General features: G+C 35.8%; 1 protein-coding gene across 2 annotated transcripts in view; it reads right to left on the bottom strand.

Moving 5' to 3' along the window:
• hivep1.S (HIVEP zinc finger 1 S homeolog) overlaps positions 1-17,329 on the bottom strand; it is a 136,912-nt gene that overhangs the window by 34,489 nt on the left and 85,094 nt on the right. For both annotated transcript variants that reach the window (XM_041567219.1, NM_001095541.1), the window contains 1 exon segment: positions 5,713-5,766. In XM_041567219.1, the coding sequence (XP_041423153.1) occupies positions 5,713-5,766 (54 nt within the window).

Raw genomic sequence — 17,329 nt, 5'->3', positions numbered from 1 at the left:
AAAAATATTTATTTTCTTTTACCCATAATGGGTTGAAAATAAGCAGGCTGCATTCAAGCAAGATGACAGCAATGGGTTTAGAAGTCAACACAAGATAAAGAAATAACTTAGCTACAGAAAATAATTTCAGACTGAATAAAATATAATACATTTAAAATAAAAGACAATAACAGTGTTTTTTTTTTTCAAAGGATAATGCCAAAATGTAGTTTCATACAGATAAACAAAATTAAAATGATAAATGGCTTAATTTGTTTTTTTACTAAAGCACCAGAAAAAAAAAAGTCTTTACTACTGAAAATGGATAAAAAAGAAATATAATATTTTAGGGGAATAACAAAAATTTCACACAATTATTTAGGGTTTCAGTGAGATATTCAGCTAATTATTAATTTTTAAAAATGAAGCACAACCTCTGCAAATACAATTTCTATTTACGGTACTATTTAGATTATAGCATTTTTTTGTCAATGTGATCTCATTTGAATTCCAGGCATTTCTATAATCCATTCTTATAAAAACGAAAAACAAAGTGGGAGCAAGGATAGGTTACTAAAATATGAATTTATTAAAAAAAAGAGGTATAAGAGGAAAAACACAGAACAACTGCACTGAACTTATAACAAAATGGAAATCGATATTTATAGCATGTTGTCTGAATACTGAAACTGGCTCTTTATTATGTAAATCTTAATGTTTTATTTGATTTTTCTTTAATGCTCCTGACAGTTTTTCTAGAATCTACAGCAGCACAAAGGGCTCTCTCTAGTAAACTCAAATGAAAATTAATCAACTGGGATTTTTCTTTTTTTTTTTCTATAGTATAGCTCAAAGGAAATCATTTAGTATAAGCCACTAAGCTGCATCTAACAGAATAACAATTATCTTGCAGAATAAATTTATTAACAATATGGTATATTGAGAATCTGCTTAACATATACAACATACAACAGTAACAAACAGCAAGAACAAAATAAAATTATATAAATACCTGGACAGTCCCTGTATGCCTTTACAAACAGCTATATTGCATTGGTAAAGTAAAATACCGTATGGTTTTGATTCAGTAATCTTTACTGCTGTCAGCCAGAGTCTCCTCGAGCCCACGCTTTATTGCAACACCTACCTCCTTTTTCTGTTATATGGTCCCCCACCCCTCACACACAGACAAACAGACACTATATCTTTCGCTTACATAAATGAAGTAAAAGTGCTGTATTAAAAAAGAACCTAGAGAAAATGCTAGCAGGACACTTTACAGTAATAATTATTATAAAATGCAAAAAAAATGGCATTACTTGTTCATTACTTGTGCATTCTTTACACACATAATTATTTTTTATAAATGAATCTTTGATATCTCTGGGATATACTGTACTGAAACCTCTCCCCCCCCCCATTTTAAATTTGTCCAAAGATTTAAGGAAAAGTATATATTCCATTTAATGTAGCTAGTGGTCTCTCAATTATATATATATATATATATATATATATATATATATATATATATATATATATATATATACACACACATATATATATATATATATATATATATATATATTATATATATACACACACACACATATATTTATACACATTTAAGGGCAGATTTATTTAAGGTTTTTTTTTTTTTGGTCAAAACTCTCAAATTCGAATGGTAAATTATCCAAACTCGATTCGAGTTTTAATATGAATTTTGAGATTCACCATACTCTGTTCCTTTAAGAACTCGAATTCGACTATTGGCCATCTTAAACCTGCTGAATTGCTGTATAAATCAATGGGAGATATCCAGGGATCAATTTGGTGATGTTTGCAGCTTTCCTGACATTCGAATTTTGTCAGAGAAAAAACTCGAATCGAGTTTTTTTAATTCGATTCAAGTTTATCTAATTCAAATAGAGTTTTTTTAATTCAATTTGAGTTTTTTTGATTCGATTCAAGTTTTTTTAATTCGATTTGAGTTTTTCTAATTCGAATTGAATTCGATTTGAGTTTTCGGGTCGATTCAATTCGTCCAAGCAATGCAAAATTAGATTTTATTAATGAATTTAGAACATTTTTTTTTTAAAAACTCACATGAATTCCAATTTCGACCTTTCATAAATGTGCCTTTTAATAAAGCTTAAATGTGTGAATTTGTCAGAATATGTTCAGAAGCTTTGCTTGAATTTTCTATATGGTATTATTGCAGAAAGCAGTTCAGCACCCATGGGCACTAAAATACTTGTAATATTATTTATATTACCTCTACTACTCACACACTTTTCAGAGGAACTTTACAAAATTAACAGCAGTAGGCAAGGGCAATATGTAAATATATTAATACATCTATATATGTAATACAGTAAAACATTTAGGTTGGAAAAAAGACAAGTCTATAAAAACCTGCCTAACTGCTAGTTGATCCAGGGGCCTAAGAGGGAAAAATCCTTCCGACTCCAAATATCATCTTTGTGGTAAAAGTTAAATTTCAGCAACAATATATTGTCTCCCTTGCTAAAAAGCTACACAATCCCTATTTGAAGCGATCTAATGTATCCATCAGAACAAGCACATCTGCAAGCAAATTCCTCAACATCACAGCTCTCACTATAATATTAAGACAAACCCTCCTTTTCCATAATCTCATTGGATGATCTTGTGTCTGCTGGAAGGATCTACTGGTGAATAAAGCATCAGAGAGTTCATTGTATGGTCCCCTTATTTACTTATATATAGTTATCATGCCCCTCTTTAAGTGCGTCCACTTATCCACTGCAAAAATTCTCAACTTGGCCAGGCTTTGTTTTAAACTTACCAGTGCATTGTAAAGGAGAAGAATGACCTCTTCTCCTGTGAATCTGCTTACGGCATTGCTTGCTGATTATCTAAAAGTCCATCATGAATTTTCTAATCCATGCCACTTACCTGTCAAGATTTGCCATCTTATGCAAATCCTGATGCAAGGATACCACATGCTGAATGGAATTAATTGGGCTGCATAGTTTAAAGTCATCTGCAAACACTGATACATTGCTTGCAAGAGCCATTGCCAAATTATCAATCAACAAATTAAATAAAAGTGGGCCCAACACATCATATAATGCCATTATAATTAGACAGTAAGTTAATATAGGAATACATTTGTAGTTCCCTCACATAAATCAATTACGTCTGTTTCCTTTATAAAAAATCAGTTTAAATGTTGCTATTTCATTACATAACATGAAGTTACAAGATAATTAGGCCAAAAATGTTGCATTGATTCTAGAAAACAATATATCTACCATAGGGCATGATATAATGAACTAACAGAAGTCCTTCATGGACAAACTAGCAGACATTTCTCAAATCTATTTTCTAAAACTAAGGAGAACGGTGGATTTACTTTTATTGATTTGATATATGTTAACAGCATGCAAATATTGATTCACAAATATAATTAAAACTATCACTAGATAGGAAGAAAATGAACATCAACAGCAGATGGCATTGATACCAAAGATTCTATTTTTTCTTGGCAAGAGGATACATGATTGAATAGCCTAAGTGCCAGAACTGGATAGATGTCCAACACCGGTTAATTAATCTGTTCACAAGAATTCAATGCCAAAAGAAAAACTGTAGTAAACCTCTGAGAAATACTGCTTTCTGCATGCAAAAATATAATGATCAAACTTTTCTTAAAAAGGGAAAAAGTATAAGTAATTTACTTTAAATTCAGGTCATACAATAAGAGGCAGATTTAATTAAAGAACCAGACAACCTATTGAAACAACAAATTTCCCAGCTTTTAGACCCCCTTTTGCCCTTCACAATCACCAAAGTTGTCAGCTTATTGGCCCATATATATTGTGATCCAACTGTCATGCCCAACAGATATCTGGCTGATGTCGATAAAGCAGGTTTGATTTTTCTGTCGGATCGAGCACCACACTTCCACATTGATAAGGTCTTTAGCCCTATGACCTATCTTACCAGCAATTGTTATCCAATCATTGGCCCGCAGGCCAAACAACTCCTACAGGATTCACTCATTTGTCAACCATTCCATATGAGCGGATCTTTATTTATCACCACATTTACTTTATATTTAATCTGATAATCAAATACCTTGTTTGCGGTCTTTACTTCATCCAACATATTAGGCCCCCCCACCAATAACGATACAAAGATGGCCTCTAAGATTTAGAGTAGCATGGGCTAACATTACCGTGCCTGTCATGTAACCCAATCATCACTATAAATATAAAATTACTTTAAGAGGCATGTGCAAGTCTTAGAGAGGTCTTGGCCTATCCAGCAAATTGAAGAATTGTTGGAAACTGACTAAAAAAATCATGCATTATTCTATTATTGAAAGTTCTTCTGAATTGAGTAAAAGTAGATATTTCTTGAAATTGCAGTTACAAAAAAAATTACTTGACTTTACTAGATGTTTTTTTTACTGCTCATTTATTTTCAGGGCATTAACAATTTGGAGAGGTGTTAACACCCCAAGGCACAGAAAGTAGTTCATATTTAGCAGACACACTTATCAAAACCAAAAAAATGCTTTAATAAATGTGCCATTATGAACAATTTTTCTGAAAGTCAGGCATATTTTCCTTACAGTATTGGGGTGAATTTATTGAAAAGCTGGGAATCCCTCTGGATTCCCCTGTTTGATAGTTGCCCTATCTGCCATGACATATGTATTCTTTTGCTTTCAATATTGTTTCTAGAAGGAAAGTGAGGAAAATGATGTACCTTATGACAACATGGATGCTGAGTCACTGCCATAAAGCTTTTATTTATGTGAAAACATAGAAAAACTATTTCTGTTATAGAGGCATGCGCAATCTTGCCACTGCAACGGATACAAGCTATCTTGCTGCCAGAGAGGTTTATAAAGGTTAATTAAAAAAATAAGGCACAATTAAAACATACCAAGGGAAACAACTGATTATTAAATATGCATTTATCTATTTCACTTTGTTTACAGCACTACGTTGCTGGGTACCAGAAGTTCCAGAGTTGTCACATGTAAGAAGTGAGTTAATAGTAACACACTAGAAAACAAAATTTGTACATTAAAACAGGACCGGGTTTTTGAGCGTACTATTTTGTTATTTAAGTGTGCCTAGATCTAGAAAAAAATAGAAAATGTTTTACTATATCAGAAAAAATGCAGCATCCAATTTGGATCCATGTAATCTGGCAAGCAATGCCTAGCTGCACATGAGAGATTATTCTGGTTATGCACACGTTGAATGGCTGATCCATATCTACATTGGCTGGATACATAGAAACTAGTGCAGTCTTGACAGAGCTGATGGATATTCACCAAACTGAGTTTGGCTCTTATATCTACTGGCTTCTAAATAGAAAAGGTGAAAGCAGCAGACATAGTTTTTTCCAGTTTTATACAATAATAAAGGTTAAAAACTTTGATCCAGAGTATATGACTTATTTGCGTTCAACATTTTGAATTGACAAACCTCACATTCAGATAACATGGTTATTTTCTTGTAATACATAAATGTTGTCCAAAAACAGAAACACAGGACAATCATTTTGTGCGTGGCCTTGGACAACAAGAAATAGAAACCCAAAGTAAAGAGGAATGGGAGCAATATGGCTGTGACACTAGCAGTACCCAGAGGCATTATACAATATAAGCTAAAATGGTTGCTTAACTTTTAATGATAAATGAAATTCAAGGGGTTACAGTAAAATCAAAAGTACCTGCTTGGGGTTCTTCTGGAGATTTCAGTTTTTTTTGTGCTTCTTCTATTTTATCTAAAACAAATAAAATACATAACATTAGAAAGCATGCAGCTACAAAGTAAAAATAATCACATAAAAGAAATCACTGTTATTCCAACAGAGAAATGCTAAATGCATTAATGATAACAGGTTTTCCAGTTGAAATACAAATTACAAAGTTGACCAAATACTAAGAAACACCATGAAAAGAGTCTAGTTCCAATTCAAATCTGTATCATATCTTAAAAAATAAGTAGATAATCATCAAACTAGGGATGCACCGAATCCACTATTTTGGATTCGGCCGAACCCCTGAATCCTTCGTGGAAGATTTGGCCGAATACCGAACCGAATCTGAACCCTAATTTGCATATGGTGGGAAGCGGAAAAATATTTTACTTCCTTTTTTTCTGACAAAAAGTAACGCAATTTCCCGAACCGAATCCTGGATTCGGTGCATCCCTACATCATACGCTGGAAAAGTCAACATTAAAACTACAGAGTTGCAAAGATTTTTTCAGACACTCAAGAAGCTGCATTTTCTTCCAGGCAACTGACTGGCAGCTCTGTGAGTAAATTCTGCTGCATCCCAGAAACTTCTCACTTTCCCCTTTTGCAACAAGTGAATGCGAGGAAGCACCTCCACTAGAGTTGTTAGGGAAAAATGACTGAGAGAACTGCTGGATTCAAGTCAGGATTGAGTCACATCACGCAGGCATCCAGAAATATAAAGCAGCACACATGGATCACACCTCCCTGAAAACCATCTGGCGTCTCTGCTAAAGAAAACATATAGCTTTGGGAACAGAGTTACAGGAAAACGTCCTCAGGTGCCTGGAAGGCTTCTTTTCACTATTGCCCATAATACTTTTTAGTTTCCATAAAGAGTAATTGGGGATGTTTTTATTTAATATTTTGATTATTTTTTTCATTACAGGGACATAAACCTTAAACACACTCAAGACAGTAGAGCACACTGTATTGTTCAGCACATGTCCAGCAATGGCTGTAATTAAAAAAGAGAATTGGTACCCCAGCATGATAAGTCAATGACCTTACGGATGGGCGAGTTTTCTCTAAAAATTTGCAGTCTGTGAAAATTCGCAGAAATGCATTAAAGTCTATGTGTCGACATTCTTTTATTTTGACACACAACGTTTTTCTCCCATTGCAGTCTATCGACATCATTTCGGCTGCGAAACATTTTGCTCATCTCTAGTCAGTGTCATTCGTGAGCGAATATCTCAGATGGCATTCTTATCTGACCAAACCTTGAGAGCGTAGTTTGCAATTCAGTAGGTTTTGGAAGGTAGAATCTACTTTTAAGGTATGCTTCTTAGGCTTTTTCATATTTGAGTGTTAATGTGTAAGCAGTCGATTTCCTATGCATACGTCCCTGCATTAGCACAGAGGACTTCAATTGCCTTGCAGTTCTGCTAAATATTTTACTTGTGAGACTAGGTATGCTTCCACTTTCACACAAAATGTGGGGTGCATTTAACTATGGTGTGAGTATAAGCTGCCCCTATCAAACAATCAGAATGGTAACAATGATTTCAACAAAAGTCACTGGATGTATGAACTCTGTATCCCTACAAGCACTAACACTTGGCATTACATGCAGCTGTCTGAAAAACTGCAATCATAAATAAATAAAGGAAAAGCACACAAAGTCGCTTCTTATGTTATACTATAAAACTCATATTTTGCAGTGAGCATATACTATACCTTACACTGAAAAGAATCAGTACACTTATTCACTAGTTCTATCAGTGCAGATACTGAAACCTAACTCTGCAAGAATACTACATCTAATAGACTACAGTTTAGGAGTCCGCACACAAAAGGTCCGCACTCTCAGGACTTACTTGTAAATAAAAAATGTTTTCTCCGAGGCCTTTCTCAAAGCAAAGAAAAATACATAATGAATGTCTTAAATACTAAAAGATGGCGGTAAGTGTAAATTGGCTGACCAATCATAGACGACATCGAGTCATTAAATAGTTAAATACAATTATACATCTGTGCTTGCACAAAACTAAGACTATAGCTATTAAGACAATCCCAGTTAAGTTAAAACCCCCTCTATTACATTTTTAGAAGGATAAAAAGAATTAAAAACAATACTAAGTAACAATCACTTCCTATTAGGTGTTAATCTCAATTTAAACTTTCTACGTTACATAGTATCAAAAACATGAGTAGGTGAAAGATCTGAAATAACTTACCCTCATATATGCAAATAATAATCGGATCTATAACATATCAAGTAAACTATTATGTAATTCACAGGTCAGGGTCCGTATCCATATATGTAAAAACTACTGCAGTGTTAACCCCCATTTGTAACAGTGAGCAATGGGTTAATATAAACCTATGAGTGCTGGGATAAAATGTTGCCTAATGACACTGCATGCTACAGGACAAATCCACATATGTGTATTAAAACAAACCAACCTGTTCTTTAGTTCCAAATAACTATATAAGTTATTAAACCCAGTGTTATTAATAACATCATGTGATAGACCCATATTATCAATATGTAAGTATTCATCCAATATTATATGTAACCTAACAAGTGTATATTAACCCTGAAAATAATAATCAATTAATAAGAAAATAAACCCCATTATTTTAAGCTAAAAAATCAAAAAATCAAAAAAAAAATAGTAAAAATAGTAAAAAATTACGACCAAGATTAGAAGCACTAACTGTGCTGTGAGACTGTTCCCCGAGCTGCATATAGTTCTTGGCAGATGTCCAGCAATTAGTGTGATCACCTGGACCCTAAGTCAGGTAAACTCAAGGAAAGCAGTTCAAGGCCCGCTGGCTAAGGAACTCCAAAAGGCCAGCGGATAAAGCAAACACTGCAAAGGGCAACGGACCACCGACCTCTCCCAGATCACCAACTGCAGGGCCAGCGACACGCCGGCCAGCGGGTCCCCGGTGGACCTGCCGCCAGAGGCCCACACAGGGCAGTGAACCCACACGCCGCGTCAAGCGCTGGAAAGTAGCGACAGGTAGAAGATCGCATGCTGCAGGACCAAAGCCACACTGGTAAGCAGATCTTCCATAGGCTCCCCATCAGAGGTTAGCGTCGTGTGATAGGCTTGCACGGCATATTCAGTGTTGAGTTCCGGCACATAGCAACAAATGGAAGGTCACTCGCTACAGGACCAGCAGCGCACCGGTAAACAGACCTTCATTGAGCTCCCCATCAGAGGTTAGCGTAAAGTAGTAAACTTACACAGAATAGACATCCCACATCTCTGGGCTTGTATCCACTCATGTGTGGGGCAATATACAGCCATCTGCACCCGAGCCGCTGGTCTTAACTCCACATACTGTTGCTGCCGTCATCACTGGGAGTAGCCACTAATAAAATAGCAAAACAGAGTCAATGGAGAAGCCGGCACTCTCGTCACTATGTATAAACGTGCCTGGGTGCAGTGTCCAAATTTAGTACATCTAACACACAAAAGGTCCGCACTCTCAGGACTGACTTGTAAATAAAATATGTTTTATTAAAAGACTAACGTTTCGGCCTCTCCGAGGCCTTTCTCAAAGCAAAGAAAAATACATAATGAATGTCTTTAATACATTGACTCTGTTTTGCTATTTGCTCAGCATGGCACCCGTGTTTTTTGATTCATTATACAATTTACTTCAAGGATGTCTATACTACGATTGGCGTTGCTAGCCAAAATTTGGACTGACGTTTGTATGCCCTCCTCAAGTCTTTAATGGTCTGATCGAGGCATGCATGGTCGAAGCCGACAACAGCGGCCGACCTACAGGACGCTATGATGCATGCGACTTGTAAGCTTGCCTCTATATTTTATTAGTGGCTACTCCCAGTGATGACGGCAGCAACAGTATGTGGAGTTAAGACCAGCGGCTCGGGTGCAGATGGCTGTATATTGCCCCACACATGAGTGGATACAAGCCCAGAGATGTGGGATGTCTATTCTGTGTAAGTTTACTACTTTACGCTAACCTCTGATGGGGAGCTCAATGAAGGTCTGTTTACCGGTGTGCTGCTGGTCCTGTAGCGAGCGACCTTCCATTTGTCGCTATATGCCGGAACTCAACACTGAATATGCCGTGCAAGCCTATCAAACGACGCTAACCTCTGATGGGGAGCCTATGGAAGATCTGCTTACCGGTGTGGCTTTGGTCCTGCAGCATGCGATCTTCTACCTGTCGCTACTTTCCAGCGCTTGACGCGGCGTGTGGGTTCACTGCCCTGTGTGGGCCTCTGGCGGCAGGTCCACCGGGGACCCGCTGGCCGGCGTGTCGCTGGCCCTGCAGTTGGTGATCTGGGAGAGGTCGGTGGTCCGTTGCCCTTTGCAGTGTTTGCTTTATCCGCTGGCCTTTTGGAGTTCCTTAGCCAGCGGGCCTTGAACTGCTTTCCTGGAGTTTACCTGACTTAGGGTCCAGGTGATCACACTAATTGCTGGACATCTGCCAAGAACTATATGCAGCTCGGGGAACAGTCTCACAGCACAGTTAGTGCTTCTAATCTTGGTCGTAATTTTTTACTATTTGTTTCTTATTTCTGTACACTGTATTTTTTTGATTTTTTGATTTTTTAGCTTAAAATAATGGGGTTTATTTTCTTATTAATTGATTATTATTCAGGGTTAATATACACTTGTTAGGTTACATATAATATTGGATGAATACTTACATATTGATAATATGGGTCTATCACATGATGTTATTAATAACACTGGGTTTAATAACTTATATAGTTATTTGGGACTAAAGAACAGGTTGGTTTGTTTTAATACACATATGTGGATTTGCCCTGTAGCATGCAGTGTCATTAGGCAACATTTTATCCCAGCACTCATAGGTTTATATTAACCCATTGCTCACTGTTACAAATGGGGGTTAACACTGCAGTAGTTTTTACATATATGGATACGGACCCTGACCTGTGAATTACATAATAGTTTACTTGATATGTTATAGATCCGATTATTATTTGCATATATGAGGGTAAGTTATTTCAGATCTTTCACCTACTCATGTTTTTGATACTATGTAACGTAGAAAGTTTAAATTGAGATTAACACCTAATAGGAAGTGATTGTTACTTAGTATTGTTTTTAATTCTTTTTATCCTTCTAAAAATGTAATAGAGGGGGTTTTAACTTAACTGGGATTGTCTTAATAGCTATAGTCTTAGTTTTGTGCAAGCACAGATGTATAATTGTATTTAACTATTTAATGACTCGATGTCGTCTATGATTGGTCAGCCAATTTACACTTCCCGCCATCTTTTAGTATTTAAGACATTCATTATGTATTTTTCTTTGCTTTGAGAAAGGCCTCGGAGAGGCCGAAATGTTAGTCTTTTAATAAAACATTTTTTATTTACAAGTAAGTCCTAAGAGTGCGGACCTTTTGTGTGTTGATGTACTAAATTTGAACTCTGCACCCAGGCACGTTTATACATAGTGACGAGAGTGCCGGCTTCTCCATTGACTATATATATATATATATATATATATATATATATATATATATATATATATATATATATATATATATATATATATATACACACACACACACATACATAGAGAGAGAGATCATGTTGTATACTGTTAGTACATTTTCTTTAGAATGGTTTTTATCTATATAAAAGTGTGTCAAAATATCTTCAGAATTTCTTGCTGCTTCTTATAGCTGTGGCACATGTTCCAACAAACTAAATACACAGAACAATAGGAAGCAACTTGAAGGGACTGTTCACATTCAAATTAACTTTTAGTATGATGTATAGTGATATTCTGAGACAATTTGCAATTGGTTTTCATTTTTTTTATTTTTGGTTTTTGAGTTATTTAGCTTTTTATTCAGCAGCTCTGCAGTTTGCAATTTTAGCAATATGGTTGCTAGGGTTCAAATGACCCTAGCAACCATGCATTGATTTGAATAAGAAACTGGAATATGAATAGGAGAGCGCCTGAATAGAAATATAAGTAATACAATGTAGCAATAATTATGGAATTGAAGCCTTACAGAGAATTTGTTTTTTAGATGGGGTCAGTGACCCCCATTGGAAAGCTGAAAAGAGTCAGAAGAGGAAGGCAAACAATTCAAAGACTATAAAAAATAAATAATAAAGACCAATTGGAAATTTGCTTAGAATTTGCCATTCTATAACATACTAAAAGTTAACTTGAAGATGAACCACCCCTTTAACAATTGGTTGTGGTCCATTTACATACTGTAAAGCTGAAAGGTAGAATACAAGACCCTGAATGATGAATGGGTCATTAACCTGCAGTTATAAATTGCAGAAAGTGAGTTTCAAATAGTACCTACATGTCTATGGGTCTTTTAGGTCTATACTAATTGGACTGAGGCCAACACAGTAAAATGAACTATGTTGCTGTCACAGTACCATCAGCTATAGAGAAATCATTGCATGCCATGTGAACACTGATATTGTGAACACCTTAAGCCCTGTATGGTTGTGTAATGAGGCCTCTGTGTCACGTATGTATAGCAGGGAGTTGGTATTCAAGTTCAACCCCTCCAAATAAAACCCAGCATCCATACATACACATACTGACAATGACCTTTCCATACACTCACATACACTATATATACCCATACATATACTAACTATAGAGTTTAGTATCACAATTACCTTGGATATTATGCTTGTCCAAGAAATCATCCAAGCCACTCTTAAAGGCATTAACAGAATCAGCCATCACAACCTCACTGCCCTTACTGTGAAGAAACACCTACGTTGCTTCAAATGAAAGTTCTTTTCTTCTAATCTGATGGGGTGGCCTCTGGTGTGGTGATCCTCTTTATGGGTAAAAAGGTCCCCTGCTATTTGTCTGTAATGTTCTCTAATGCACTTGTAAAGTGTAATCATATCCCCTTGCAAGCACATTTTTTTCTAGAGAAAACAACCCCAACCTTGACAGTCTACTTTCATAATTTTCATCTTCCATCCCTCTAACCAGTTTAGTTACACGTCTCTTCACTCTCTCCAGCTCATTTATATCCCTCCTAAGGACTGGAGTCCAAAACTGAACTGCATACTCCAGATGAGGCCTTACCAGGGACCTATAAAGAGGCAAAACAATGTTTTCATCCCTTGAGTTTATGCCCTTTTTTCATGCATGACTTTATTTGCTTTAGTAGACGCAGAATGATACTGCCCGGAATTAGACGTGTTATCTACAAAACCCAACACACTGCCATTTAGTGTATAACTTGCATTTATATTATTTTTTGCCAAAGTGCATTGCATTTATTAACATTAAACCTCATTTTCCAGTTTGCGGTCCAGTTTTTTTTTTATGGGAGTAACAGCAGCATTATCATACATCTGTCTTTGGCTGTAATAAATAAAACCCTTGTGTACTATGTGGTGTGCAGTTATCTTGTAGACATGACCTCTGCCTTGACAAGCCAAGACAACAGAACATGTAGCTCATAGGATTAATAAATGTGTAGCGGGTTAATAAAAAAAAAACCCCATAGGATTTACTGTACATAAAAATACTTCAATTAGAATGACAGCTTTAAGAAGAAAAATAAATAACTGTATTCACAAACTTACATTAATGCATAAGATGAATGGTGTGGTGTTTGCAAGAACATTCAGTGTGCTCTATAGCCTTTCATTAGGGAAGAGCGGAAGACCAACTGTGTATAGAAGTAACAGTAATACTATAGTGTGACTGATAGCATCAGACACTGACATTTTCCTCAAGTGTGCTATGGTATACACATCTGAATAACTGGGAGAAATTAACATTGAGCAAAGAAGAAGAAGAAGAAGAAGCAGATGTGGTTTTATAGTTAACTAGCATTACTGAAAAAAATATCAACCTTTAAACGAGGCAAGCTGCCATATCTTTTGTGCAAAGGAGATTTAAAAAGTATGGTCTTACAGTGCTGTATTGTGTATCCACACCTGGCAAAGGTTGCTGTAAGAATGCTAATGTGCAAAGCCTGGGAGGTGACCCTGTATACTCCCAGATTAGTGCCACAGATATTGTAAGTGGTCATGCTCATACTAATCTCATTGCAGGTCTCAGATAGTCACTTAATGTGTTTGTTGATATGGATGATTATGGCAGGCACTTGATACAGAACAGTAGCAAAGCAGGAAAAATAACTGAATGCAGAAAAGCCTATCTAAACATATCAACCTAAACAAAATTTTTATCTTTTGTGTTTTAGACGATAACATTTTTGCTGGTGATTTATTGGCGAATATGTATATATTCCAATGGAATGGCTGGCAAGCCGTTTAAACCTCAAAGAAGAAAAAACATGCAATAGTAACATTCAGAAATTCTCTCCATGCATGGGCAAAATATGTCACATTAAATCAGTGAACCTGGACCGCATACAGTATGGCCATAGATTGACTGCCTAAAGTATATCTGCATGGGATCAGATTGATTTAGGTCAGAAAAGATCCTGGCTAATCTGGCTAATGATTGCTGTGGGACATGCACATAGCCACTCATGCAGCCAGTACCCTGAGCTGACCATTTGGCCACTTACTGCACTAAGACTCCGATGCCACTTTGGACACCACACATACAGCCAAACTGACCAAACAGCGAATAGACTCCAGATGTTCTGGAGTCTGGTCCAATGACTGGCTCTTACAAAGAATAGACAGCTTTAAGAGTGTATGGTTTGCTGCATAAATATAAATCTTGCAAAGAAGATGGATTTGCCCTTTATATTATTACCACATAATAAAAAAAATACCACCAAATTCAATAGGTTCAAGATGGGAGAACCAGGGTACATGGATAATTGTGCGCATGACCAAACATGCAACCAAATTAGTAGTTAAAAGAATAGACGGTTGCCAAATTTGTACTGTGCACTAAAACATGACCTAATTAGTGTATATTTAATATTTTTTATTATTTTCTAGAACTGGTAATGGTCTAAACTGTAAAAAGCAGTTTTTTTAACAACAACATTCTGTTTGGTTAAAACATTTCACAGGATCAACTGATCAGCTCCATCGACAGACTGACAAGCCATATCCAGTAAAGCAGATAGCTGTGACTCCAGAGCTTTGTTCTTAAACTGGTAGAAATCAAGATTTTGTCAGGATTATATATATATATATATATATATATATATATATATATATATATATATATATATATATATATATATATATATATATATATACACACACACACACACATACAAAAAACCAATCACACTCATCTTGTATTTATTATTTTAACCCTTGCAATAAGACCTGTGAGTGTGGTTGATTATAGTGTTTTACAATGACTTATTAACACAGAGACACTACTCATTCAGATAATAAGATTTCATCTAACTTGTTCAACAAATTTAGATTTAAATGTCCCAATGTACCACCCAATATGGGAAAATCTATTTATGGAATGACTGTGATGCTTCCCAGCACTGCTTAGTCCTGCTTCCTTCCACCCATCAGAGTCAAATGGAATGAAGTGCTTTTAGATATCTGTATTTCAAATAGGAAAATTACTTTGCTCTCATATTGTAACACTATTTCAAAAAATATGAGTTTGAGTTGAAAGAGGCACTCAATGGAACTGTATGGTGGTTGCTATGGTTGTATGTGTAGTAACATAGTAAGTTAGGTTGAAAAAAGACACATGTCCATCAAGTTTAACTTTTAAGTCTATATATAACCTGCCTAACTGCTAGAGGAAGGAAATAAAACCCATTTAAATCCTCTCCAATTTGCATCAGATTCAGTGGTTTGAACAAAAAGATTGCATAAAAATGTGAGGAACTAAATCCTTTTTTTAACATAATCACTTCATTTTAAGGGCTGAAAAGTAATTAAAATTAAAAAACTGAAAATAAAATGTTAATTTCTAATACTTGGTTGAAAACCCTTTGCTGGCAATGGCAGCCTGAAGTCTTGAACTCATGGACATCACCAGATTCTGGGTTTCTGGGTTTTATGGTGGTAACCAATGTTTCCTCTAATTCATTCTCGGCTATGTGCTCAAAAAATTATTTTCTGCGTAAACGTGTGTGTGCAGTATTTAATAACTCAGGTGCTCCGGTCATAATTAATACAAAATGTTGTCTTTTCACACAGCATTCTCTGGGTGCACCACAATTGTTGTGTGCGCTTACTTTTAAAAATTGTGTGCGCACACACAAGCACACGTCTTAGAGGGAACATTGGTGGTAACCCTGTTGTAATTAGGTAGGGATGCACCGAACTATTACTATTATATTTTGGATTCCGACCCCCGAATCCTTCGCGAGAGAATCGGCCGAATACTGAAACGAATCCTAATTTGCATATGCAGATTAGTTGTGGGAAGGGGAAAACATTTTTTACTTCCTTGTTTTGTGACAAAAAGTCACACGATTTCCCTCTTCGCCCCTAATTTGCATATGCAAATTAGGATTTGGTTCAGCCGGGCAGAAGGATTCGGCCGAATCCTGGCCGAATCCCGAACCGAATCCTGGATTCGGTGCATCCCTATAATCAAGTGTTGTGGAGTAGCCACAAGTGTGGATGCACTAGTAATAAGGTTTATTAATGTTGTGCAAAAGGTGTTTTTGTTGTAGTCTGAAAACTTCTGCAACATTGCCTTTCCCCTATGAATATCCATCATATATTTCATGTATTGCTATTGTGGTATTACACAACTGAGATATATATGTCAGTTTGTAAAGTCTGTACTGAAGCTTGCAAACCGCTTTGAACAAAAAAACAAAAGCAGATTTCTAAATGATCTCGAGCATGCTACAGTATTTCAGAAAGCCACCAAAAGATCTCATTATAACCCCTGTAGTGCTCCGTCCATATACTGCAAGCAGGAAATGCATAATTTATACTTTCAACCATGCATATATATATAAAACACAGCTCTGTTCTCTAATAGCTGGTGAAGACAGGAAGAAGTATTTCATCTAGACATATTCAGCACATAAAGGACACACAGTGATTATGCTCAAGAAAACCATTCATATTTAAATATCGCAAGTCACAACGAGTCTGTCAGAATGTGTGGAAGTCTTATAGATTTTATTTTCCATTCAGGAGGAAATCAATATTATAGTTTAAAATAAAGGCACTTACCACTTTACAGCAATGTCCCTAACGATACATGATTGGTAGTCTTTTATTATTTACTATTATAACTTTATTATTACATGTAAATGAAGACTCCTAATAAGGCTGCTGGGATATAGTGTAGTAAACATTTTCGTTTCCCTTTATGTATTCTTATAATACACAAGAGCTATGAATATTCTTTAAATGTTCTCCTTATAAATGGAACTTAGTGATGTCATCAGTTATAACCTGTGCTTAGTGATGTCATTTCTATGACATGACTTTTATAAAGAATAATGTATCCCCTATTTTAAAATATAAAGATACAAGAAGTCCCTTAGGAATTTTATAACCTATCTGAAAGCACCGTGCCTTTCACACTTTGTTTCTTTAAATGGTTGTGGAACTCCACCCTGACTTTTATATAATCTTTATATTTTTTAGGAGAAGCATTATTCCCTTTATAATGATATTGATCAAAGTCTTAAAACTGTCAATGAGAGA

This window comes from Xenopus laevis, chromosome 6S, assembly GCF_017654675.1.
Source record: "Xenopus laevis strain J_2021 chromosome 6S, Xenopus_laevis_v10.1, whole genome shotgun sequence".
Taxonomy (NCBI): Eukaryota; Metazoa; Chordata; class Amphibia; order Anura; family Pipidae; genus Xenopus; species Xenopus laevis.
This window is presented reverse-complemented; position numbering and strand designations above follow the sequence as displayed.